The 27,102-nt window shown below is 41.7% G+C and overlaps 1 protein-coding gene across 13 annotated transcripts in view; it reads left to right on the forward strand.

Annotated features, from left to right (window-relative positions):
• Positions 1 to 27,102, forward strand: part of Magi2 (membrane associated guanylate kinase, WW and PDZ domain containing 2) — a 1,223,070-nt gene that overhangs the window by 1,122,653 nt on the left and 73,315 nt on the right. For all 13 annotated transcript variants that reach the window (XM_063233871.1, XM_063233916.1, XM_063233891.1 and 10 more), the window contains 3 exons: positions 351 to 525; positions 5,071 to 5,290; positions 6,180 to 6,323. In XM_063233871.1, the coding sequence (XP_063089941.1) occupies positions 351 to 525; positions 5,071 to 5,290; positions 6,180 to 6,323 (539 nt within the window). The remainder of the gene's footprint in view (positions 1 to 350; positions 526 to 5,070; positions 5,291 to 6,179; positions 6,324 to 27,102) is intronic.

A 27,102-nucleotide genomic window follows, 5' to 3' on the forward strand; every position in this document is an offset into this window, starting at 1 on the left:
TTGGGTGGTTGGTTGGCTTGAGTCTTTGTTTATTGTTTGTTTGTCCTGGGTTTTTGTTTGTCATTGGCTGGTTTTGTGTTTGCTTTGTTTTCTGTTTTTATTTCTGGTACTCGTCTGACAAAATGACATGAGACCATTTATCACCTCGCCGGGTCGCGAGTTGTAATTAACGGGTGCGCATTCCAGGATGGCTTTTAGCTTGGTAAATTTAACCCGCTGTCTGCAACCTGGCAGAAACACAAACGACCAAAGCTTTGTGCATATGAGGGGGCAGAGTCACCGCTGCGGTCGCCTCTTGGCCCCGGTCCCTGCCACGCTGACCTCCTCTGCTACTTTGCTTCCCAACACAGAGCTCAGCAGCCCCGCTTCGGCCCCCAGCTCGGAGAAGCAGAGCCCCATGGCCCAGCAGCACAGCCCGGTGGCCCAGCACAGCCCTCTGGCCCAGCCGAGCCTGGCCGCCCCCAACAGCCCTGTCGCCCAGCCACCTCCACCTCAGCCACTGCAACTGCAAGGACATGAAAACAGGTAAAGCTTCCTGAGACGCAGGAAACGTTTGGGGACAGCCCGGGACACAGGCCTGGAGGTTGTCATGTGGTTGAAACTGCAGCATGAACCTCCGTGTGATCCGGTGTGCGTGGAGTATGTGGTTGTGTTCGTGAGTGTAACCAAATGTCTGCCCTTGGCAACAACAGAACTTTACCAGAGAGACCATGAGCACAGCGGTTAATGAGCTCGTCAAGAGTAAAGAACATATGCTATGAGGACAGGAAATGGGAAGAGCAGAAAGGTCAAGGTTGGGTGGCCGGAGACTCGGGCGTGGTGTCAGAGGAAGGCTGTGGGTTTCCAGCGGCTCCGAGAGCGCGTTGCGGGTTTTGAGCTTTACCTTAGGTACAGGGGAAGTCACCACCCTGCAGCTTGAGCTGTTGCCTGACATCACGGAATTTGCTCTTCAAGATCTCACTGTTGCCCCGCCAGAGAGCAGACAGGGCAGAAGGGGACAGTGAGGAGGTGGCTGCAGAAACCCACTGGCCCATGAAGGTGACAGCTGGGAGTGTGAGGATGGGGGAGGATGTGGAAGGATTTGAGGGGTACCAGCAGGTTGCACCCTCCCACCTGCAGTCTAGTGAGGGCCCTCCAATCCCCACATGCAAGAAAAGAGGACATCATGGAAAGATGCCACTGTCTTCTGATTGCGACTCGTGGGTCACTGGGGGCCTGGGCTGGGCTGGGCCTTTGCAAAGATGAAAACTGGGTCCCTGTGCTGCTTCTGCTGTCAACAGGAGAAAAGCGGGAGCACCCCCACCGCACCCCTGGGTGCAGGGCCACTCCTCTCCCGGCTTCCCCTGATCCCGGAGCTTCCGGGCACCTGCTTCCTCTGTCCTGCCCCCTGTGCTGGGGAAGATGAATGAGGCTCGGAGTTTGGCTCCCACAGTTCTCTGTGTTCATCATCCACATGGTTGGGAAAACAGCCTTCCACACCTGTGTGGGCCACACAGGTGGTTTTTCTGCCAAGACCCCTCTGCTAGGGTGCTTTCAGGAAAAAGCTGGTGGTCCCCAGCTGCTTCTGTTTTTAATGAATGCCAGGGAAGAGAAAGGCCCCGTGAAGCAAACGATGCAGAGGTGGGAAGCTGATAACCCATGGGAAGAGCAAGTCCTGGCACCTCAGAAATAAGCCCAGGGTGTCTGCTTCCGCTGTGATATTCCAGCACTGGTTTCTTCAGGGTCCATCCTGCTTCCGCAGGGAGCACTTGAGAGCCCAGCAGTCCCTGTGCCACCTTCCAGCTCCTCTTCCTGCGTTAATCTTGCAATCACATGCAGGGTGCAAGAACTTCCCGTGCATGTGTGCTGCTTCTAGCTTGGGCAGGTGACCTTGTTCTTTAATGGGCAACTGCTTCATCTCCTTTGATGTGCTCTTCGGCTGGTTAAACTGCTCCTCCAGGAAAGGTTCAGAGCATGAGTGTGTGCCATGCTTCTGGGGGTGAGGGGCAGCAACAGCTCCAGAAGGCCACAGTTAGGTCCCATCTGCTGTACCTCCCCTTTGGGACACTGTGGCCCCTAACATAGAAACATTAGTCTTCAGGACTTTTTTTCCTGACCACAGAATAAAATGTGTCCTAATTCTGGGATTAACAGATCGATCTGATCCAAATTTTTTATAAATCATCAGTCTATTTGCCCAGAGTTCTCGTTTGCTTCAAGGTAACACCCTGGGAAAAGCTCATTCTGTTTCTGAGGGTTTTACAGGCCAGCACTCGGATCTCCTGTGGCTCACTCTTTGATTGTTCGTAGTAGCTCATTGGCCTAGCAGTGAAGAACTTCAGTGATCTTACAGACACCAGAAACTTCTTCGTAGCTGCGCTGAGAGATGCTCATGGGATGAGAGGAGGAACTCATGTCCTTTTCTGGATCAGGCTAGAGTTGTGTTTGAGACAGCACATGTACCAAGCACCTTTGCACAGAGCACAGCCACCTACACATCAGACCGAGCCAGTTCCCACATGGCAGCAGAGCAGAGGAAAGTGATCATCTGCTTGCAAGTTTCTATGTCCTGAGTTAGAATAAGCAGTATTTTGTCCTGTCTTTTTACTCTGGTATTAACTTCCCAGAACACACAAACCTTTCTGTCCATTTCTTGGGCTCATAACACATCCCTTGGGTATGTGCTTGAGAAACGCAAAATAATTTTACAATGAGCACAAGTAAAATGCTTCCAAGGAGAAGCATTTATTGATTTTTTTTTAAAAAATGGTCATTATGGACTATGTTCCAAAGCTAATTATAAACAGCAGAATTGACCTTCCCCAGCAAGGAAAATTGGTATTTCACTGTGAGTTAAAGTAGCCAGGGCCGGCGGAGAGGATTGGAAACTGGTTTCTTTCACAGACCTTGATGCCCAAGACCTGAAGCAGATCCTTCCTTGATGGACCACAAGATGCAGAATCCCACCTAGGCAAGGCTTCTTGGTCCTGGAATTTTTAATACCATAAAATCTTGCTAGAACTTACCTTAAGTAGTCTGCTTGGTCATCTCTGAGTCTCTTTAGTGAAGGAATGAAGAGCTGCACAAGATTGTTTTGAGAACTTTCTTCCATAAGGAAGGAGCTGTAAGGAGTTTATTTCTAATAATCTTGCTTCACAGAGTCAAAACAACATAAATTTTAGCCCAGCCGTTATGTCACTCATTTCAAAGTCAGCGACACTCAAAAAACTATCTTTTTTCTTTTTGAAGAGTTCTTCAATGTATGGTTCAATTTACAAGCCTGACACACGTCACTAATTAGGACGAAGTTGCAGTGTTTGGTGGCTTTGATAACAGCTGTTACAAGTTTCAGCTGTTCCTGTTTCTCATCATTTGTGTCTTTGGGGAGATCCTTGCATTTCACCCTCTTTTGTTATAGCCTGTGACACATCTGGTTGGAAACAGAGCACATAATGGATATTTCATACCAGTACCACACAAATCATGAAAATAAAGTGCTATGCTAGAATTTAAAGCAGTGTGACAACAAAAGCACCACCCAAGCCATTTCTAGAAAGGAACCAACACACACTGGCAAATACCACCTGGTTCGATTCCTTTTGTTTAATGCACGCATTTGCATAGCTAAGTTTCTTATTCAAAGGATATTTAAATAATTCTGTTCTCAGCACGCACCCTCTCAGTAGGTGAGTGGACTACTGAGAAATAAAGCAAAGCCCAAATTATGCAACTCTCAAAAGAAATGTCTTCCCTCTGTGGGGTGAAGCAACAAATAAGACCTCTTCAAAGAGTTGATTAAAATAACTACATTACTATCCCCTTTTCAAGAACTTCAGATAAACACAGCTATTGTCCTGTACTTTCAATGTGTCCTCACCAAATATTAGATTATGCTTACAGCAATTCTTCAGGCAAGTGCCTCTTAAAAATATTTGATACTCATCATCATAGTGAGTCTATAAAGCAGTAAAGAAACCATCTAGCCATAAAAGTAAAAATTGTACTTGTTTTGAACATTTTTTAGTAAGAGATTTGCGTTCTCCCTTAGTGCTAAATATTCTCTCAATACCTCACACCTCTATGTTAATGTTAGATGAAATTGTTATTCTATAAAATGTATTTTTTTAATCTACCCACATTCCTGGGTAGCTCATTGTATACCGTTGCCATGGTAACAGGCAGTGAAGTACGGATTTCAAAAACCTCAGCACTACAGTGATGCCTTTGCGGTTTACCTAAATAGTGACCCCTTAGTGGCAGGAATTGGCTGCATTAGTCCCGTTTGTGAACTGGGAAACCTCTCAAGCTTAGAGAAGCATGGATTCATAAGAGAGCACTGAACTAGTAATTAATGTCTACAAGCGAGAACAGACAGATGCTGGACATGAACATCTTTTACCTCCCTCTCCACCTATGACTGCAGTAGGATTTGATACTCATCTTGACAGCTAGTCTTTAAACTTCTGTGTAATATGATTTTAATTTTACTAACAGTCCAGTGGCTACTTCATTTGTAGTCCATAATTATGCTTAGTACCACTCTTTTATCTTATAAAATATTCAAAAAGATCCAATTTAGCAATTTAAGATGGCTTTTAATTAGGTACTTTTCCAGTGTTTAGAGATCATTTCAATCATGTTTTCACAGGGTAATGAAGGATCTCCCAAGGAGTAAGTGTGTGTGTGTGTGTGTGTGTAAGAGACAGAGAAAGGGGTTGAGAGAATTGGTTTACCGTTGCTAGGACAGATTAATATTTTGGAATGTGTAGTTAGTGTTTAACTTCCTAGACTTGCAAATAGACAAAGTGGAAGAGGCATATGCATGAGTCCTTTTCCACAAAGTTCTGGTTGAACCACATTTTATCTTGATGTCTTGCAGAGCCAAATGAAAGTACACAATATGGCCTTGATCACAGATGTGGAAGTGATACTTACCATTTAATCTGTTCATAATCTTAAATATGCAGCAAGATCATAAGTAGACGCATCCCCCTAGCTCTAATGGCTGGACCTGGCCTAGAGATCATAAGATCATTCTGGCCTCCTTAGAACGCTGAGGAGCCAAAGCAAACCCCCTTTCCATTTGTTTAGTTACAGGTCAGAAGTAAAAGCAAGACAAGATGTGAAGCCAGACATCCGACAGCCTCCATTCACAGACTACCGGCAGCCCCCGCTGGACTACAGGCAGCCCCCAGGAGGGGACTACCAGCAGCCCCCGCCCCTGGACCACAGGCAGCCCCCCCTGCTGGACTACCGACAGCACTCCCCCGACACCAGGCAGTACCCGCTGCCGGACTACAGGCAGCCCCAGGTACCTGGGCCGGCATAGGGTCTGCCAGGCCAAGACTTCCTGAAAGGCAAGGAGAGGAACAGGAGGGGACAGAAAAGGTGCCCTTCCGGGTCAGACAGCCGCAGCTCTGTGCCTAACCCTGTGTTACCAGCTGCACTGGATAAATAACTGTCTGGGGATATAGCGCAGCAATCCAGCCATCCACCCTTCTACCCATCCATCAGTGGCAGGTGGCAGTCATGGGATGAACTAAGCCCCGCTGGTGTTAAGTAGCCAATTCCCAGTGCATCACCTTATCAAAGTTTTTAAAATGCTCTTATAGGGATAAGGCTGTCACTCAGTGATCAGGAGCTTGTTTAGCATACACAAAGCCCTGGAGTCAATATCCAGCACTAAAGAAGAAAGCAGAAATAACTCCCACCTGGAGAACAGTGGCATTTGGCAGCAGTGGAGATCTGTAGGTCACTAACTATTTCTCCTACCCATTCTAGAGGTAAAGAGCAAGCCTCCTACCTCCACGCTGAGGATGCAGCCAGGCCTTACATTATAAATTAAAACTCACCTTTATCCCCAAGGAATCTAAGGACAGTGAAGGTGAGGCAAATCTAGGCACACTGCCTTTCAGAAAGAAAGAGAAACCGGTTTTGTATATACTTCAACTTGCTATTCAATGGAAGACCCAGATCAGCAGGCAACTGAGACAGTCAGACGCCATTAAGTTTCACACTTCGTTTTAGCAAGCTGTGTAATTTACACACACACACAGTTCAGTTCTCAAAGTTGTGAATGAGAAACTCAGAGGAGGAGTCGTCACTCAGGAGGCACATACTCGCTCTGGCAGGGGAGGAGAACGGGCAAGTGGACCAGGCAGTTTCTCTAATTCCATCCCGTTTTCTCCCCTCTCCGGAAGGATTTTGATTATTTCACGGTGGACATGGAGAAAGGTGCCAAAGGATTCGGATTCAGCATCCGTGGAGGAAGGGAATATAAGATGGATCTGTACGTGTTGAGACTGGCGGAGGATGGGCCAGCAATCAGGAACGGGAGGATGAGGGTAAGAGCAGTCGCTTCTTATGGAATCGCCCTGTTCTGAGTGGAAACCCCACTGAGGTTCTGGAACAGCTCTGAAGCCGCCACCTGCCAGGGAGCAGGATGCAGGGTTTGCTTTCTCCCGTGTCAGGACCCCGCTCTTTAAAGGTTTGTCCAGAAACTCTCCTAAAAATGTCTGTCTTCGTCCTCCTGATGACCTTCTATTGATAAAGCTAAAAATTGTTTGTTTGTTTGTTTATAAGGAACAAACTAAATGGAATGGACAGAGTGAAGAAACATATGAAAGAGCCTGAAATGGAGACTGGGCTCCCTAACTTTGTTCTTTTCCTGTGGTTTGATGGTTCCTTTAATTGAGATTGAATATTTCAAAGTTTATTTTCCATGTCCTGCTTTCTTCCTGTGTTTATTCATCGAATAGTCCTGTGTTTCTTTGGAAATACTTCTTCCGGGTTGACCAGTCTTTTGGTTTTCATATTAAGCAGACAAAAGCTGTGGGAGAAAAAAAGAATCAGGGTTCTTGGATAAGAGTTGTCCTTAAAAATAACAGCAATTAGAAACTTTGCAGTTGGAGGGTATGCTGGGGTGAATATTTTAGTGTCGTAATTTCTTTGAAGCATGTGACTACTGAAATAGTTGATTCTTCATCTCAAAGTATAAAATTGGTAATCCAGAACATTAAACAATTTCTCTCCTCTCCTCTCCCTCTCTATCTCTGTGTCTCTCTGTCTCTCTGTGTCTGTCGATCTGTCTGTCTCTCTTTTTCTCTCAAATGGCAACAAGTAAGCCCCTATAGAGGTCGTTACTGTTATAAGTGAAATCTTCAATCTGTTCTTGCCTCCCTCCTTGCTCTGTAAGTTAACACAGGAAAGCTGTGGCTTTGGGCTTCTAGAATCACTAAGGCTCATGCTCAGCCTCTCTGGCCTATTGTTCTTAGGCCTATTGTTCTTAGAAACAATGCTATTTCTACTCTGCCCCTGCCATTTCTAGGATTCTCACTCCCAAGTCCAAGAATCCTCCAGAGCACAGAAGTGGGGAGAATTCCCATCACACCTACTCCTCTCCTCTCCACTCAGTCCTCTGCCAGCAGGCAGGTACTGGGGATGCATTCTGAGCCCAGGCAAACAGCCTCCAGAGGCTGGTGGCCCCAGCCCTGTCCCCACTGCCCATCTCATCCTCTAGATGTGTGTTTAAGGTGCTGACATAGATAAATATTCTTGCATGGAAAGATCACTCTTTCAAACAGAATTTAAGCGAGAACAGTGCTTCTCAGCACCGCCCACGGCATCTGCACTCCCAGATTCTATAGCCCCATGGAGATACCGGAGTCAGAAACAGTCATCAGGGCCCCAGGCTGTGTTTTAAGAATCCCTCCAGTTGAGTCTGCTGCAAGCTGAAGTCGGGGGCCACTCAGCTAGAGGGAGCTGTCATGACACAGGCATGGTGCAGGTAGTATATACATGGCTCAGATTTTTCTAATCCTCCTTAAATCCAAGCCTAGGGAGATTTCCATGCTGTTCTAGGGATTTTCCAGAGGTCCTAAGACCTGTAAGCACAGGTTTACAATTCTGTAGTCTGGTCCTCAGTTTTAAGAATGATGCTCATTGGGGGCTGGGGATTTAGCTCAGCGGCATAAGCGCCTGCCTTGCAAGCACCTGGTCATGAGTTCAATCCCCTGAACCGATAAAAACAAACAAACAAAGAATGATGCTCATTTCCTGGCAGGTGATAACAATCAGTCTTCTACTTGAGTTTCAGAAAATGGTATTTTTCGCGTTGGTCAAAGATTATTAACATGAACAATATCTCATCATTTTTCATGCCATTTTTATAAAGCAGCCAATCCTTTATGTGTTCCAGCTGCCCAAAAGAAATTATTATGGCCAGTTATAGTGAACGTGGGTTAGTTTATCTTGGACTAATATATATGGCATTTGATGCTCAAAGAAGACGAGAGTCACAGAAATTTCATGAATCAGATTTAACCGGTTGGTTTTTATCACTGATCTTTAAGATAAGGCTAGGAGCTTGGCAGGGAAGACGGAAGGCTTTTTCTGCTATTTATGGACTGTGGTTGATATTCAAGCGATGGAAGTTTTCACACTCAGGAGTTCTGTTCTTATGGCTCCAGCAGAGGAGTTATCAGCAGTGTCAGTGGGAGGAGCTACTTCATGATGCAAGCCGGACAGGCTGGTAGTTATCCGTTCTCAGAATTACACAGCACTGGGGATCTGTAAAGTGAAATATCAACCATTGCTCTTTGCTCACAGTATGTAATTAATTCAGATTTTAGTTTTTAATTAATTTCATTAGTACATTGTTGATATACATGATTGCAGTCATTGTAGAGAAATGCACCTGTACACGGTATATCTTGCCCTCTCCTCCTTTCAATCCCTCTTCCCTCCTTATTTACAAAAGCTTGGTTTCCATTTTTTCCTTCTGTTCTTGTTTTTCTGTCCCTTCCTTCCTTTCTCTTCTCACTCTAGTTCTTTTTCCCTTTTGAACATTTATTCCCTATTTCATAATCTTTATTATACATCTTGGTCCTTATTTATCCTTTTGGTTTCTCACACTAGAGAAACAATGTGGTATTCAAACATGTGTGTCTGGTCTGTTTCACCTGAGAGTATGGTCTCAAGGTCCATCCATTTATCTAAAAGTGTGTCTCTGGTATGAAAAACAGATATTATTTTTATGTTCATTATATTTGATCATTTAAAGCTTGTCTTTCTATCTTCATTTGGGCATACCAAAAATTTATAATAATTCACAGATACGTTTAAATTTTTTAGCAAGGACTAAGATTTATCAGCATTTGTATGATTTAATGGTTTGATTATCATACAGTAATAAAGTATAATAAAGTAATACATAAACTGGATAACTAATAGGTTACCTCTTTAGAAAATCCACAGTGAAAATAGAGACCATTTCTTGTTTTATTGTAAGGTTCTCCCTTGACACTACTGGTGTCCAGATACATATAAGTCTAACATCTACAGAAGATGTTTTCTAAGGCAGCTGTTTACTCCATGGGTATGGACTGGTCTGTAAATTTCCAAGACAACTAGGTTTGCTATGTATTAACAGAATGACATTAAAAATTAGCTCAAGAGAAATGATCACCAAGTTGTTTCCAGCTTTGAAATAGTCATTTTTCTCTTGTTAGCATTGATTCGAATCAATCCTTTATTTCTTCTGTGCAAAAACTAAACACACAAAGGCCAGGGCTGGAACTGGGACTCAGCATATTTTTCTCTCTCTATCTCATGATCAGGAATAGAAGGAAAAAACCAGGTATGCAGTCTACCTAAGATTAAACCCAGTGCCGTAAAATTGTTCAAGTCATGGTTGCTATAAAAAACCTAGGTGATTCTGAAAAATCATTTCAAGTAACAATGAATGAATTACTGTGCTTTTGTGTTCAGTATATAAATAATGCTACTTTTGAACACTTTGCTAGTGTGCCAAATGCTAGGCTCTGAGCTTGAGACTTTTCCTGAGTCTTTTATGTGTGTTTGGTTGTACGAAATGGTGAGACAGGGCTTTGCTAAGAACACAGTGAAACTTGAGGGCAGCAGATGCCAGAGGGTAGCTAATATCCTTCTCTTACCAGGAAGCCTGAGAACCTGGGGAGCAGATCATCTCCAAAGCTTGTCCTTAGGCATATGACTTAGCTACCTTTCTCATTGTTTGGACAAAACACCCAACACCCAAAGTTAAAGGAAAGTAGGTTTATTTAGTTCACACTTCATAGAAGTTTTAGCCCATAATCGGCTGGCTCCAAGGCAGTGTAGCATGGCAGAGAACAGTTCATGGTGCCCACAAGGCAGCAAAAACAGCAAGGGGGAAGAGACAAGACTCTTTCTGTCCCATATATTTTATGCAGGCTACCTACCGTAGGGTAAGTGTAGCACACCCTTAATCCTAGCCAGAACTGTGCCAATCCAGTCAGTGCACTAAGTAATCACACACCCTTAATCCCAGCATCACACTCTCTAGATTCTGAAAAGCCCCATGACCAAATGAGGCTTTGAGGGGGTGGGGGGGGCATCTATACACAAACCATAACAGCATCCAAATGTTATCCAAGAAAAATGCATGTGATCTTCCCACCCAGCGTGCTCTGGTGGATCAAATGAGCATCAGACCCCAGATGATTGGTCTTACTCTGGCTTCACTGCTTTTCTTTCTCTCTGGTTCCTGGATGCTGATAGCAAGAAAGAATTATTTGAGCAGAAATCTTCAACAAATTGGATGGCCTGCCTTTCATACTGAATACTAAATACTCCCACCAAAGTTACTATTTTCATCTCTTCCAAAAACATGGTGTTTACACGTGTGAGAGAGACAGAGACATTCTTTCTGCTTGATGGAGGATGCCAGGTCAGCCAAGAATCCAAGTACAAGGTCTAATGGTTTTGTCAAAGGATGAGAATGCAGCTAACTGAGTTGAGAAGCTGGTGAGGACTGTTGCTCCGGAGAGTCAGATTTACCAGCCCAAGGCCCACCCAGGCGAGGATGGGAGAAACTTTTTTTTTTCAGGAGACCAGCTCAGTGTCTATTTAAGGTTCCAGAATCCCTCGTATCACAAACATAACATTAACTAAAGAAAGGAATCTGAAGGTTTACCAAGAATGCTACTATTTTATGTTTTTCAGATCCTCAGCTCTGCAGTCAACCTCCAAAACACCAAACTTGAAATTAGAAGCACACTGTCACTTTGCTGGGCTCCAACTGCCTGACAAATGGGAATAACATTGCATACTTTTCACAGTTGTCAGAGAGCACAATATGTCAGGAGGTGTTATATATTTGTATTAAGACAAAAGGATGAGGTATTAGTTTAGGGCAAGAGAGAGACTAATGTTAAGGTAGGTCATGGAATAAAGTTTGAGGGGGTAAAATAGTGTAGATAGAATAAACACCAAGAAAACCCATGTGAGTCAGAAAATATTTACTTTATCAAAACACAAATAGAAAGTAGCAAGTTTTGATTTTAATTACTAGATGTTTTTCAACACCTGTTAGCACTGATGTACTAAAGATTTGAAGGCTGGAGGTGTAGCTCTGTGGTAGGGTAACTTGCCAGCATGCACAGGGTCGTGGCTTTGATTCTCATCTTTAAACTAACAAAACAAAAATTTATAAGCACAGCAAACAAGGAGAATGGGGCCAGGGATATAGCTCAGTGGTATAAATGCCTACCTGGCAAGTGCAAGGTCATGAGTTTGATCCCTGGTACAAAAAAAAGAGAGCGAATGGGAAATAGCATTCATTGTCATACCTGATTGCTTTCCTTCAGTTACTCGAAAAGGCTGATAGCTTAAGAAGAAACGGAAATGACATTCAGATTTTAAGGAAAGCGCAATGAATTATTAGAAAATATTACCAGATGTGTTTATAGGACAGAAACTGGTTTTTGTTTGTAGAATCACCTAACGAAGTTGAGCCAGACAAAATTTGCATAGTTGATAAGTAAATTTCTGATAAAATGTGCTTGAAAATGTTGTCTAATTAATATTTGAAGTTAAATAGAAAACACCAGCAAAGAATAATGAACACACAAAATATCTTATTGGTGAAACTTGACAAAGCAAAGAATATAAGAAATGTAAAGATAAATTTGGCTTCAAATAATGAGGCATTTGGAGCAAAGAAATACTGGTCCTAAGTGCTTCAGTAAAACTCTGGTGGACGAGTTGAAAGAGAATCTGAATGGAGAGCGGGTCTCTTTTTACAGGTGAAATGGGGCTTGAGATGTAACTCCAGTGGTCGAGGTCCTGGATTTGGTCCTGTTCCATAAAAGTCTAATATAGTCACCATCACTATAAGACTCATTTTCTACAAGCAAAAAAGAACTTGGTTTAAAATGCTGTCACCTTACAGTTGGGCAGCATTTGTGTGTGTCTAGTGACTACATAATGTCATTTGTAAAATGAGTTAGCTTCTTTCTAAAACTCCTGTAAGACAGCAGTCCGCATTCGGTAGGCTTTAGAATGACTAACATTTCTTCTTAGACTGAGCAGTGTGCAAAAAGGATACTACTCACCCATGATTTTGTTTTTATAATGTTTTTTTAAAGTACCTCATTTTATGTTTGGCTTTTATTGAACATAAATTTCCGAGAATATTTCTAGCATACATAATAGGAATAAAATACTAGCAATGATCCAAGCACCCGTGAACCCACAGTTAAACATTACCAACGTCCTTGGACTCCACTGCCTCACCCCTCCCATCCAGAGGGAACCAGCAGCCCAAACAGAGACGCACTTGGAATTCCTTCTTGTCCCCTACCCCACCCACCCCCCCACCCCCCGAGTCCTGCGTCTCTCAGCTGTGTCCTTTAGCTTTGCACTTTATGAACATTATACATATGAATCAGGCCACACACACTCTTCTGTGGTTTGCTTTTTATTTTCTTAATGTTCCCTTTTTCTTCTGCATGTACATTTGTGATACATGAAGAAGGTTTTGATTAGGAGGCGGTAGGACATTCACATCCACATGGCGTCTTGATGTTTTTTATTCCGAGCTCCCCTCCCTTCCCAGATCCCTCTCCAGCCTCCACTCCATTATATTTGTGAGACTCGTCCATATGGGTACACGAAGTTTTAGTTCATTTATTTTACTGCCATAAATTATTCCAGTGGATTAGTATGCAGCAATAGCTGTAGATTTTCTCTTTCTGTGATTGAGACCTGCCCTTCAGTGAACATTGCAATTTTGTTCATTTTTTGTAATTAATACAATCCTTGTGCATCTTCCTGCACACGTGTAAGACTTTTCTAGGATAGACCATTTACCAGGAAGACACATGTAACTAGGGGGTTATACGGAGTTAGACTTGCACCAAAGTATAAACAAGTTTGTCTTTAGATCCTCATAAAATTTATATTTCAGACTTAAATTTTCATTCTGGCAGGCAGATAGACTATCACTTAGGGGTGAATTTGCACTTTTAATTACAAATGATATTCATCATCATTTCATATGTTAATTGGACTTTTGTGTTCCCTGTTAAACAAAAAATAAATGCCTGGGCCTTCTTCCCTCTATTCCCAGCTACTTCTTCTTTTCATTTGGATTTCTTGGGTCCCTGATATTATTGGTGATAGTTTTCATCAATTGATAGGACATAAATATCTTACTCCAGTTTATGGCTTGTAGTTTCACTTTTTTGAGAAAGACAAGATTTTAATTTCACGTAACTGACTTAACCGTTTCCTTTGTAGTTTCCACTTTCAGTGTCTCACTGGAGAAATCAGTCTTATCACAAGGTCTTAAATATCTTCTCCTCTATCTTCAAAACAGTGCGTGGCTTCACTTTTCAGATGTACATCTTTAATCACCTAGAATAGATTTCTCATCCAATTTCCATTTTTCTGCACAGATCACCACATGTCACATTTTCATTTCATGGGTAATCATTCATTTTCTTCCTAACCTACAGTGATGGCTCTGTAACAAACAAACTTCCTTTAAAGGCAATGATTGGTCTATTGAGGCTCTGCACTGCTGTTCTGGCCTGCGTGGGTACCAGCCTGATCCTTTACTGAGTGTGGGGAAAGGAAAATTTGGAGTTAAACTTTTGCCATTTATAATTTTAAAAACTCTCAGGCTAAGCATGTAGCTCAGCAGTAATTACCTAGCACATATGAGGCCCTGGGTTGAATACTCAGCAAGAAAATAAATCTCCATTACATGTTCTAAAACAGCAATAATAGTTGTCTTTGTTTGCCGGGTTGTATGTTAAGTTATTTTAATTCATATATTTTCCTTTTCTAAGTATTTATTTTTATTTTGCTGATTATGTAAAATCAGAGAGCATTCTACACATAAAAGACCTGGACAGTTTAGAAGAACATATATACTTCCAATGCAGTCCTGATCAGCTAACCCTGTGGCCGGAGTACTGAGGTCAGATTCTGGAAAAGATTCGGGGGCTCTATAATCAGAAAACAGAATATAGTCCGTGAATTCAGAAGCTTCACACTCATTACTATTATATTAGTATCATCTCTGTAAAATTCATATTTGTTTCCTGAAAATTACCTAATATTCTACATTAGAATTCTGCCATGATCAGCTATATGTAATGGCAAGTTGCTTTAATTACAGTAGGACTTTTAGTAGGAGGGGATTTTAGATAATAATAGATATCAAGTAGTCTGCTTTTATATTTGATGGGGAAAAGAAATCATGGATAGAGATACAAATGATTTCTCCGCATGCACACACACAGCATCAGGGGTCACACTGAAAACCCAGCTCCCCACTTGATCTTTCAGAAGTAGCTCGTCCAGAGGCAGGAAAATTCAGCCTGACTTCTGCATCTTTCTATACTTCTTTGAGGAAATACCAAGATGTGCATTGCTGGATCACATGGCAGGAGTGTGTTGAGTTTTCTGAGAAATGACTCACCTGTCTGCAGAAGTACCTTCTTCCACTCCCGCCAGCAGTGGGAGCCCTGCCTGCCGCTCAGCATCTGGTGTTTGCCCTGTTGTGGATTTCAGTCATTCTAAAGGTAGGGAGCGTCTCCCAGGGCTCTAACTTGCCGCAGGTCAGGATAGGGAGCTTCTTTCCCTTTCATTTCGCTCCCTGTGGTGGGGAGCACTGATGTCCCAGAGCTGAACCTTGCGGGCAGGCTTTCTTTCCTTGAACTCACCTCTGGCCCCAGGCTCATCTTTTCACATGCTAATTTCATCAGTTTTTCTTCTTTACTGAGATGTTCTTTAAGGTCTTTGACCCATTTTTAGTGAATTATTTTCTTATGGTTGCATTTTAGGATTTTTTCCATATTTTGAATAACAGTTCTTTTTCACAAATAACTTTTACAAATATTTTCTACCCGTCTGTGACTTGTCTTTTTATTCTTTTGACGATGTCCTTTGGAGAGCAGACATTTTTAATTTTAATGCAATCCAGATTACCAGTCCTTTCTTTCATGGATTTTTGCCTTTTAGAGTCATATAAAAAGTCATCAACAAATCCAAGATCATCTAGATTTTCTCTTATGTTTTCTTCTAGCGGTTTTATAGTTCAATGTTTTACATTTAGATTTTGTGATTCATTCATTTTGAGTTAGTTTCTTTTTGTGAAGAGTGTAGCGTCTTTGTTGAGATTCTTTGGGGGGATTGTTTGGTTTGGCTTTTTTGTATGTGAGCATCCAGTGGGTCCACCACCAGTTTGAAGACTATTTTTTCCCACTATTTTATTATCTTTGCTTTTTTTCAAAAATCAGTGGACTCTGTTTATCTGTGCTTATTCAGAGGTCTCTGTATTGTTCCCTTGATATATCTATTTGCTCAGCAGTACCACTCTGTCTTAATTCCTCTGTCAGTCCTCCAACTTCACTCTTCCTCTGAGTAGAGTATTTTCAATTTAATTTTTAAATTAGTTACTTATTAATGAAAGTAAAAAAATTGATATTTTATATTGATCAACTGCATCATGCAAAACTATTGAACTCTTACTAATTTGGGTAATTTAGCCATGTAGCATTCTGGACTTTATATATAATAATCACATTTCCTGCAATTTAGCTATGTAGCATTCTGGACTTTATATATAATAATCACATTTCCTGCAAATAACAAAAGTTCATTTGTGCCTTTTAAGTCTTCCTATCTTTTTGGGGGGGGGAGGGATCAAACTTACAACTGCCTGCTTACAAGGCAGGCGCTTATGCCACTGAGCTAAATCCCCAGCCCCTAAGTCTGCCTATCTTTATCATTGTCTGTTTTATTGGCTTAATTTCTTGTATGAAGCCAAAAAGAAATTGTCAAAATAGGCTGCTTGTTTTATTTATTATCTCAGAGGGAATGCTTTTAACATTTCACTGTTAAACCCATTGTTTAATTGGTCTTTATAGATAATCTTTATCAGATTAAGAATGTATCTGTCTACTAATATGCTAGGAGAATTTATTATGAATAGATGCTGGATTTTATCTATTTTTAAACCATCCATATAAAGTATCACATGATCTTTTTCCTTTCATATATTAATATGATTAATCATAGTAATGAATTTTTATATTAAATCATTCTTGATTTCCTATGAAAAGTTCTAATTATGCATGATATACTTTTTTATGTATTGCTAAATTCAGCTTTCTGCTATTTCCTGTAGAGATTTTTACTATGTATTCATTCTTAAGATTGGCCTATAATTTTCTTTTCTTGTAGGACCCTTGAATGACTTTGATAGCAACATTTTACTAGCTTTATAAAATGATAAATGGAATAATCCTTCCTCTTTTTTGCTGCTATTGTATTCTAGGAAACATTTCATAAGTTGAGAGTTATACTTCTGAGTTTGGTACAATACACCTGCTGAATGATTTGCATATTGAATGTTAGTTTTCAGAGCTTGAAGGGGTTTCTTACTGGTTTTGTCTGTTTTCTTTGTTTTGTGTTTTGAGTGTGGGTGTTGTACCAAAGACTGAACCCAGCGCCTTATGCACGCTAAGCACCAGCTTTACCACTGAACTCCTCCTCCACGTGTTTATAATATCTCTTCCTAATGTATGCAGCATTTATATTTCTGTCCCTCTTTCACTTGACTGTTATTTATATATTTTCAGTATTAATCATGGCAGAGACTTGTCCATCTTCTTTTACGTTTTCCAAAGAATCAGCTTATATATTTTTCATCGTATTTTTTCATACTTAACATTTCATTTAATTCCACTGATTTTGCTGAGTGTATCATACAGTGCCTTCTCTCCCTCCCTGGCTGCATGCTTACATCAATAACTCTTTGGATTTCTGCATTTCTACTAATAATGTCTGAGTTTAAGGCTGGAGTTTTGCTATGTATTATGAGTTGTAAATGCATTCTAATTTCCAACTTGATTTCTTGCTCAAATTCGTAGACTTTCTTCATTTCAAATAACAATGTATGAATTTAAAGCATGGTTTTAATATGCAGTGTGTTCATTATTTTAAATGCTAAATACATTGTCATTTCCTCTGATTTCTTCTTTGACTCATGAGTCATTCAAAGAGTGTTTTCTTTTTTATTTCCAAGTGTATGGGATTTTCTGGTTAGTTTAAAACTTTTGATTTTTAGCATAATTTCATTGTCTTCAGAGAATGTGTTCTGCATGGTTTCTGTCTTTCAAGTTTGTTGCAGCTGATTCTTTGGCCACATGTGCCCAAAGGCTGGTACTTCTGTTTCTGATATGTAAATTTTGTACCCTGGGGAGTCATAGCCTCTTTATTTCAAGACTTGCACTCAGTTGACATTCCTGGAGCTGACTGGCTCTGCCATCTTGCTGTGTCCAACAATTCACAGGGCACACAATGCGAGGAAACAGGAAATTGTCGGTTGGCCTAAAAGATTACATATTAGTACTTCAGCTGGCCTTATTTGCATTGCTTAGATCCAACTGAAGATAAAAGGAAAAGGCAATGAACCAGTATGTGGAAATGAGACTCAATCTAACTAGTGTTGCATTCAAGCAGAGGTGCCCAGGTGGTCTTGTATAGTGCCAAGCCTTATTTTCTAGGTGAATTGAACTGTATCAGTATGAAGCGGCCACTACATCTCTGTCTATGCTTTTTTGCTTCACAGTCTGGTTTGTCTAATAGCAGCATCAAAATGATGGTGTTCTTTGGTACATCTCTTTCATCCTTTTTGCTCACAACCTTTCTGTATCTTTATATTTGATGTGCTTCTCTGGCCTATGAGCTGGATTTTGTATCTTTAACAATGATTTTCACCAAGCTCATTCAATCAACTTACATAAATCTTGTTTGTTAATATTTTTGTTTATTCTATCATTTTGTTTTGCTCCTTTTGTATTAGTTCCACCTCTTCTATCACAGTCCTTCACAATTATATTGCCTTCTTTTGCACAGTCCTTTGGGGTTCTAGCTCTTGCAGATTTCTCCTATAAGACTCCCGTCATATTTTTGTTCCTACATTTGACCTTCTGCTGTCATTCTAGCCGTACAATTGGAAACTCAAGGCTTTCCCAGTAGTCAGGAATTTTCTGGATGAAGCTAACTTTGGCATTCACATTCCAGGAGTCTTGCTTTCACTTTGTTTTTGACATCAGAGCATCATTTACCTCTTGCCTGTTTAGCTGTGGTGAGATCACAAAGGCAACAGGGGAGAAATGCAAAGGGTGAGCATGAAATACAGCACGTGTTACTTAGGACATATTGACGAGAACAATGGGAGATCAATTACCTACTTTCTTTCTCTTTTTTTCTGGTGTCAGGGATCGAACTCAGGACCTCACACTTGCCACACAAGCACTTGGATCACTGAGCTAAATCTCGGGCTGCCAAGAACAATGGGATAGATGTGTTGGAGGTGAAAGTGATTCATAGCAATTGTCTTTAATTGTGATAATTTTTTAAATTTTTATTTAAAGAAAGACTAAACAAAACAGGAAATGGGTAGAAATAATACATACATTCAAAGAAAAAATAAGCAGTAAGAAATCACTATCTGATGTTTACATACTGTCCTTTTACAAATAGTTGCTCAAGATACAAGAGTGGAACATATAAAGTGGAAATTCAAACAGCGAGACTGCAAACAGTTCTGTTCATCTATCCAACAAAAACAGTAATATGGTTGTCAATCCTATACACTTAAACATACATGCAGTTATCCATATCTTCATTTATGTTAAGATTAAACAAACTAAAGCAGGCTAAAATCATTCTGAACAAAGAATAATAGTATTGTTGTATTTCACATCACGATACTCTGGGACCAGCACTGGATACTTCACTGTCTTTTTTTAAAATTTTATTTAAAGAAAGACTAAACAAAACAGAAAATGAGTAGAAATAAAACATACTTGCAAAGAAAAAAATAAACAGTAAGAAATCACTAGTTGATGATTACAGATTATCCTCTTACAAACAGTTATTCAAGATACTAAAGTGGAGCATATAAAGTGGGGGTTCAAACTGAGACTGCAACCAGTTCTGTTCAACTATCCAACAAAAACTTAGAAATATGGTTATCAATCCTATACACTTAAACATACATGCAGTTATCCATATCTTCATTTATGTTGAGATTGAATAAACCCAAGCAGGTTAATATCACTCTGAACAAAGAATAATACTATTGCTGGGTTTCACATTATGACACTCCAGGATCAGCACTGGGTACTTTAGTGTCTCTTTTTCTTCAAAGTATCGTTCATTTCATCATGTGTCATAAGATCAGTTCTCATAAACTGTTTATAGATTCTACACATGCATGAGTCTTAACATGTATTTCTATCCTTTCTATATTACAGGGAGAAACAAAACAAAGCAAGATAAAACAAAACATATACCTATAAACACATGAAACGAAAAAGACATATAAGACCATTGTACAAGGAGTTCTACCATAGTTCCTGTGTGGTCTCTTTTTATCTTCAGTAGAATTGGCTATATCATCAGACATAGTATAACTGAATATATCAGTATATAACAGTATTAATAAAAACATAACTTTGTATATAGTATAAAACTTCAAAAACAGGCAGTTATCAAACCAGAATGTGTATTGTTTAGAGTCTTGTCATCTTCAGTGTAGTTACCTATATTCTCAGACTTGATGCTATCAATTATGTCAGTTTTGAATAAAACCTGTCGATACTAAACAGCAATCAAATAAACCAGATTTAACTATCAGTCATGAGAAAACAGTATAAATCATACCGATTAAGTTAATAGAAAATTAAAGATGATTACTGTGCTATATTCTGATGTTTTTGGGATAGCTGTCTGTGCCCTCAAATCTAATGCAAGTAGACAAACTGGGACAGAATAAAATCTATCTAAGCAGAGTGGTGCGAGTAATGTGGGTTTTAAATCCTGATACACTATTAACAATATCTTCTGTCATCTTTTTTAATACTCTCCCTCCCCTTTCACTTCCCAAGGGAACACTGTGCATTTTGGGATCTGACCAAGACCCTTGGTTTTAAATTGGGAGGCGGCAACCTGCTATTTACCTAAGTGGTTCCGAACCTTCTCTCTCCTGGACTTGATCTCTAATAGTATTCCTTTACCTATTAAAGCCAGTCTTTCCAACCTATCCACAAATACTGGTCTAATTGCCCCTATTACTCTCTGGTTCTCTGTCACATGGATCATCGTTTTCTCATATTTGATTTTCAGTCCATGTACTCTTTCATGTTAATTATATTTCCTATAAAGAGCATCTCAGTGGACCCTACCTCCTGATCTACTCCACATGTGGTTCTTTTTTTTAAATTTAGTGTATCAAGGCCATCTATATTAGAGATTATAACCAACCTTCTCTGCCTCATTTCTGTTATGCTCTTTTTTTGCCATCAGTTGTCTATCTTCTTCATTCTGTTTTCTGCTCCATTCATTGAGGCCTCTCTGCCGCTGTTCCTGGAATCCTAGTACTTTTCTCTCTCTCCAGAATGCCCTGCAGTATTCTCTGTAGAGTTGCATTGGTAGTTGAGAATTTCTCAAGTTCCTCTTTGTCATGGAAGCATCTTGACTGCCTGCTTGCAAGGCAGGTGCTTATGCCACTGAGCTAAATCCCCAGCCCCTTCTCCATTAATTTCTAGAGACAGGTTATCAGGGTATATCAATCTGGGCTGGAGGTTATTTTCTTTCAGGGCTTGGAATATTTCACTCCAGGCTCTTCTTGACTTGATGGTTTGTGTCGAGAAGTCTGCCATAATTCTGATGGGCCTTCCTTTATAGGTTATCTGTTTCTTGTCTCTAACAGCTTTTAATATCCTGTTCTTATATTGAATTTCTGGGATCTTGATTATTATATGCCTGGGTGTGGCTCTGTTTTGGTTGTAGGTGGCTGGAGTTCTGTATGCTTCATACATCAGAATATCATTTCCTTTCCCTATATTTGGGACGTTTTCCTGAATTATTTCTGTAAGTAGCCTTTGTAGTTCCTTTGTTTGTACCCCTGCTTCTTCATTCACATTCTTTATTCTCAAGTTATAGATCCTCTTGCTGTCTTCTAGCCTTTGTATTGTTATTGCATGTTTCCTTATTATTTTTAAAAAGTTTTTCCTTTCATAATCCCACATTGCAAAACCGTCCTCAAGTTTGGATAATCTAGCCTTAGTTTCTTTCAAGCCAGATGCCATCTTTCCATAGAGTTTTTATTTTCCTGGTAATCTCTTTGAATCTGCTTCATGTAGTCTATATTATTCATCAAATGGTTCTCTCCTTTGTTTGAGTTCCTCCCTTCTTCCATCTGTGTCTGCTTGAGGGGTGCTTAGCATCTCTTTTATTAATCTTCTTATATCTTGCTTTATTTGGCTAAATATTTCACATTTGAACTCTCTGTGAGGTCCTGAATATATCTCTTTATGTCCACTGGCACCGTGTCTGATATTGCATGTTTGCTGTTCTCATTCTCCTTTGCATTTACCTGTTCTGGGTCAATGTTTTCAGGGTTGGGACCTGTGGACTTTTTGTTGTTGCTTCTTCTTCCCATCTTTTATGTTTCTTCCAGAAGGCCCCAGTTTCTTTCTTTGTTGGTTACAATTCTTCTGAAGCATGCTAGCTAGGTGGCCCTTCCCAGTGCAGTGTGCTAGTGAGTTGCAAACAGGGGCAATGTATGCTGGCCCCTCCCCCTGGATCAGTCAAGCTGCTGAGGCCTTCACTCTATTACTGTGCACCGCCTCCCCTCGGGTCAGTCAAACTTCTGGGGACTTCACTGCATTAGTTTGTGCTGCCGCTGTAGGGAATTGATTTTGGATAACCTATTGGGTCTCAGCCAGGTTGGGTGACCCAGGCCAAGCTCACTCCACCAATCTCGTTCAGGAAGGAAACAACTGACTGAAGTCACTGCTGTCCCTTGTACTTGCTAGTCCTGCCCAGTTCCAAAATGTTATCTGCCGGAGTCCCCCTTTCTGTGGAATGGCTCCATTCCCATCACTCACTACAGGTGGATGAAAGCTCCCTGCCAGCTCAGCTCTCCATTCGGCTGGCTGACCCCCAACCTCAGTGTGACTGCGCCTCCAGTGAATCGATGTGGCAGGACCTCGGACGGCTCAGCAAGTCGCTCGCTGTGATGGGAGCACTGAACCTTCAGCTGTTCCAATAGTAGCACCGGGACTTTATGTTTGATTGGTTCTTCTCACCTTGGTTTCTTCTTGGGATGACAGAATTCATCTCCCTCTGTTCGGGGCTCCCCATGCTATATTATGTTGAATTCTAAGTTGACTATCTCAGGGAGTCTCTATAACCAGCTGTTATCTATCCACCATCTTTGCTGGAATCCTAATTGTGATAATTTTTAAGTTAAAACATTCACTCTCTGTTCTGACCACCACATTATTATTTCTGAGAGATAAAATATGAGGGTATGTCCTTCCCTGCCTCACTCACCAGGTCCAGACTGTGCAACTTCTGGCTCCTTCACAAAATCAAAATGGCCATGGAAGGTATATGTGACTCATTTCAGGACACTGAGGCAGCAGGAACAGCGCATCCAAAGATGCTCGAGGGAGAGGACTTCAGGATGGCTTCAGAAAGTGAGAGGATGATGGGATAAGTGTGTTCACAATGGGGAGGGTTTTGAGGTGACGCACGGTAAGGTAACTTTCACCTTAATGATTTTAATTTGCATATTCACCAGGGTTTCTGAAAGACTGAGGGCCTAGCTCAGTGGTAGAGCGTTTGCCTAATATTCACCCTGGGTTCAATCCCCAGCACCACAAACAGACTAAACCAAAACGACCAAGAATATGTGTAAAAATTCAGCTAACTCATAGGTTTTTCTTTAATAAAGTGTCTCACACGCCATCCTGTTTAGGGTTCATGCAATTGTTACAGATTTTTGCGGCATCTGTACATTTTATAAATGTGAAATTCCCATCATGTCATCCCAAAATGTTTAAATCTTATACTAGGAGGCATTTCAGAGTTTGTTTTCCTCCTCTGTGAACTTCCTGTCACTGGCATGGATGACAAAGGAAGAATAAAATAAAGTAAAATGAGGTCAAGCCTGGAATAATGAACTTGCAAAGCTCAGGTTATGCAAAACACGACAGAATAATGATGACAAGACAGGTGCACAGGTGCCCATTAGGAAAGGCACAAGGACACAAGACAGTGGGCACAGATGACAGGGACGACCAGAGCTTAGCAGCAGACACGGATTCTGCAGAGCTCAGCCCCCCAGGGCCGCGCAGAGAAGTGAGCTGGGACACTGATAAAATCGAAGCAAGAGAGAAGAGAGATAACGGGTACTTAAGAGGGGACTGAAGCAGCTGCCTGGAAAAATAAAACAGTTTATGAGCTCGAGTGGGTCATTCATGGACCCTTGCATGACGGTATTTCATCACCTCTGGGTGCTGGGACTCAGCCCCAGAAGCTATAATCAAGCACCTTCCGGTGTCATCGCAGCCGGGGACATTCGGGCACCCACTTGCTGTCAGCCCCTGCTCTCATAAATCTTTCAGACCTTCTGCAAATGAGAGTTTTGCTTTATTGTTTGGGCTCTGCTCCAGGCCCTTTATGAAAGAGAAGACAGACTTCTCCCACAGATCAAATCTGTTCCTGTCCCTTTTGCTTTGGGGAGCCTGACCTGAGAATGCCGCATGAAGCAGATTAAGTGTAATTCTCTTTTATTCTAAGCCATGACTCCTTTGTCTTGTCAGTGAGTCCATTAAAATTTCCCCCCTCTTCCTTTATGTCTGCCTGAGACTCAAGGCCATTCCCTCCCCCGCTCCCGGTGATGACTCGGCTGGCCCAGTTCCCCCTACTAGTGGATTTAGATCAGTAAACAGCTGTGGAATGCACGTTGATCCTGTTTCACCCCAGATTTGGTTTGCACAGCAGAGAACTTCAAAACATGCAGAAAACTGTGTCCCCTCATGTTCTTTTTTCTAAACATTTTAGTCAAATTAACAGACAATATTGTGTGTGTTTACCTCAAGGTATATACACGCCAGGGCACGGGGAAGTGTATAGCTTCACATTGTCACATTAACTGTAGTCATCTTGCTGGACAACACATCCGTTAAATTTACTCACCCCTATGATTATGTGTCCTTTGCCAACTGTTTGCCATCTCCTCTTTTTCCCTGCCCACCCCAGCCTCTGGTGACCACCATCCTACCTTTGCTTCTGTGAGATCACTGTTTTGGATTCCGTAGGAAACCCTGCCATTTGCAGTCCCTTGGGTACACCTCGGTACTGTGCTCTTATGTGAGAACCTCAGGCTGGTCACTGATAAAATTTTTGGCACAATGGAGAGAGAGAGAGACAGAGAGACCACCCTCTGGGGAGAGAAAAGCAGTGGATGTACTTTTATCAGGTCTGGCTGGGGTAGGAGTTTGGGAGGTGGGAAAAATGATATCAACAGGTGATTTGAGGAAGTATCTCCATGCACAAAACAGGGAACAGAAAGATTTATTAGGAGCGCTTGTGTGGTTGTGGAGTCTCCGGATTGCAGAGGACTCAGCACAAGCGCAGTAAAGGAGTGCGTGGTTTGTCACTGAAATGAGAAAGAGAACAGAGAAGTTACACTTGGAGAGATAAGCTGCTTCTCTGGGCCTGGTACCAAGTTGGGCGGATGTCATGTTAAAGAAAGCTGAGCCCCAGCCTGGCAGAGTCTGAATCACATTTCTTCTTGGGCTGGAGTTTTACCCTCACAGGCGGTCACCATCTCAGCCTGTGTCCCCTGCTGTCCCTACGGCAGCTTCCTCCTACCTGCTGTGCTGAACTCAGAAATGGCATCGCTTCCTCTTCCTCATGATGAAAAGCTCATCACTGTGCCTGGCTCCTGGACAGTCCACCTTGACAAGATACTTGCTCTTGGGCGAGTGCTTCCCTGCATGGGAACCCATTGTGCTTGTGTGATTCTGTATAAAACAGCATGCTCCCCATGCCAGGCAATATCTCTCATTCATTGGTCAGCTTAGGGGTGCAGGTGCAAGTGCTTGGGGCTGATGGTCTTCATGAATGCCTACCCCACATCCCTGACTGCCTGGTGAATGTCCAGGGCTCTCACTTCCATTTCAAACCAGCCACTCAGTGCCATCTCAGTGTCTCCTGCCTTCGTGTAATTATCTGCCAGAGAGATGAACATACCACCAGTCCTCAGAACAGTGGCAGCAATATTAGCTTCTTACAAAAGAAAAAGGGCCTCCTCGACCAGCTTGTGTGACTTTGCTTGTGTTTATGACCTTGGGAGAGTGACAGCCAGAGAAGGAAGTGCAGGCAGGAGGAGTAAGCAAAAAGAAGGATTAATGGAGCGTGGACGGAGGTCACAGTCAGATGGGGTTTCCTAACTGCAGCCGGAGGTGGAGCTCACAGCAGAGTGGCTGGGGACCGTTGCTGAGTAACTACCCAGCTCTGGAGCATGTGTGCTCGGTGCTGAGCAGGAGCTGGCCGGAAGGAACCCGGACACTTTGCTTCCCTCTGTGTCTTTCTGGAAGTGGACAGACACGTACCTTTAGGGAAAGGAACCGATGCATCCTTTCCTCATCCCACTCCCGCTGCCACCTGCAGACCCTCGTCTCTGCGAGCCTGCGCTCTTCCAGGCTCCAGGTGGGTCCCATCTGCCTTCAGCCCCTCAGTTCGCTCATGCCTCATCCAGCTACCAAAATCCCATTGCTAGGTCGCAGGTGTGATCGAATCCCTAGTTTCCTCAGAGGTACTCGACAACCTGCCTTTGCTTACAAATGTGTTCCCAAGCTTAGAAAGTGGCCGAGCGGGGTCCTACTGTCTGGCCCAAGGTAGTTCCCATCCCACTCTACTCTGTCCCCCTCCTTTGTGCTCCTCCCCTAGGACACGCGATGGTGGTTTGCACATTTCCATTTCTCTTCTCATCTAGTTCTTCCCAAGTGGAACTTTTGCTCTGGCCACTTCTGTCCTGGAAACCCCATCTTCCGTAAGGACCAGTTCCACAGGCACCATGAAACCCTTGCGGGTCCCCGCTCCCTGCTTCCCCGCCCACTACCATCCAGTTGATCTCCTTTGACGCCACTCCGAGGACACATTTCAGTAACATCATTGATACAAAATCTGTCAAACTAGAAAATATATGACCTGGTTTCCCCCTTTCTTTTTTTCGCCATTAAAAATGTTGCTGTGATAGACATTCCTCTGGAGATCTCCTGGGACACCATGTACAAGATTCTCTCTCAGGTGTATTCATAGGAATAGAATTCTTTAGAGTCTGAGCAACAAATTTGCAAATTCATGACAAAAAAATTTCAAACTTTTTTCAAATATGTGTGTTCTTCTATGACAGTACACGAGTCCCTGCTGCTTTTTGTCTTGTCAACATTTGATATAAAATTGATATTAAATTGCTGTTACTGTGGTAGATATGAAACAGTTTGTCATTGTGGTTTTAATTCTCCTGATTACTGATGAACGTCTCTTTGTGCCAGGGATGTTCTTCTCCTGTGATATGTATTCTGCGGAGAGAGATGCCTCCTCTCAGCCGCCTTTTTAATGTTATTGTAGTCTTTCCTTTATTGATTTTTTTACTAGCTGGATATTAAAATTTTGTTAGTTATATGTGTATAAATATCTTTTTACACTGTGGAAATGCCCTTTTCCTTCTATGAAATATATTTTAGACTATGCAGCCCTTGGGTAGAATGATCAGGTCTGATATTCAATTCCAAACAATTGTTAAGATTTGTGGACTCAAATATATCAACATTCTGTGCTGTTTGACTTTTGTGCTTTATGAACTTCCTTCCTAAAGCCGTAAAGTGTAATTGTAAAGAACGGCAAGTGTTTAAATTTTTAGAAATGTATTACGGTAAATAACACATTACCATTAATCCC

Source organism: Cavia porcellus, unplaced genomic scaffold, assembly GCF_034190915.1.
Source record: "Cavia porcellus strain 051 isolate PalLab524CR breed Dunkin Hartley unplaced genomic scaffold, mCavPor4.1 scaffold_2, whole genome shotgun sequence".
Lineage (NCBI taxonomy): Eukaryota > Metazoa > Chordata > Mammalia > Rodentia > Caviidae > Cavia > Cavia porcellus.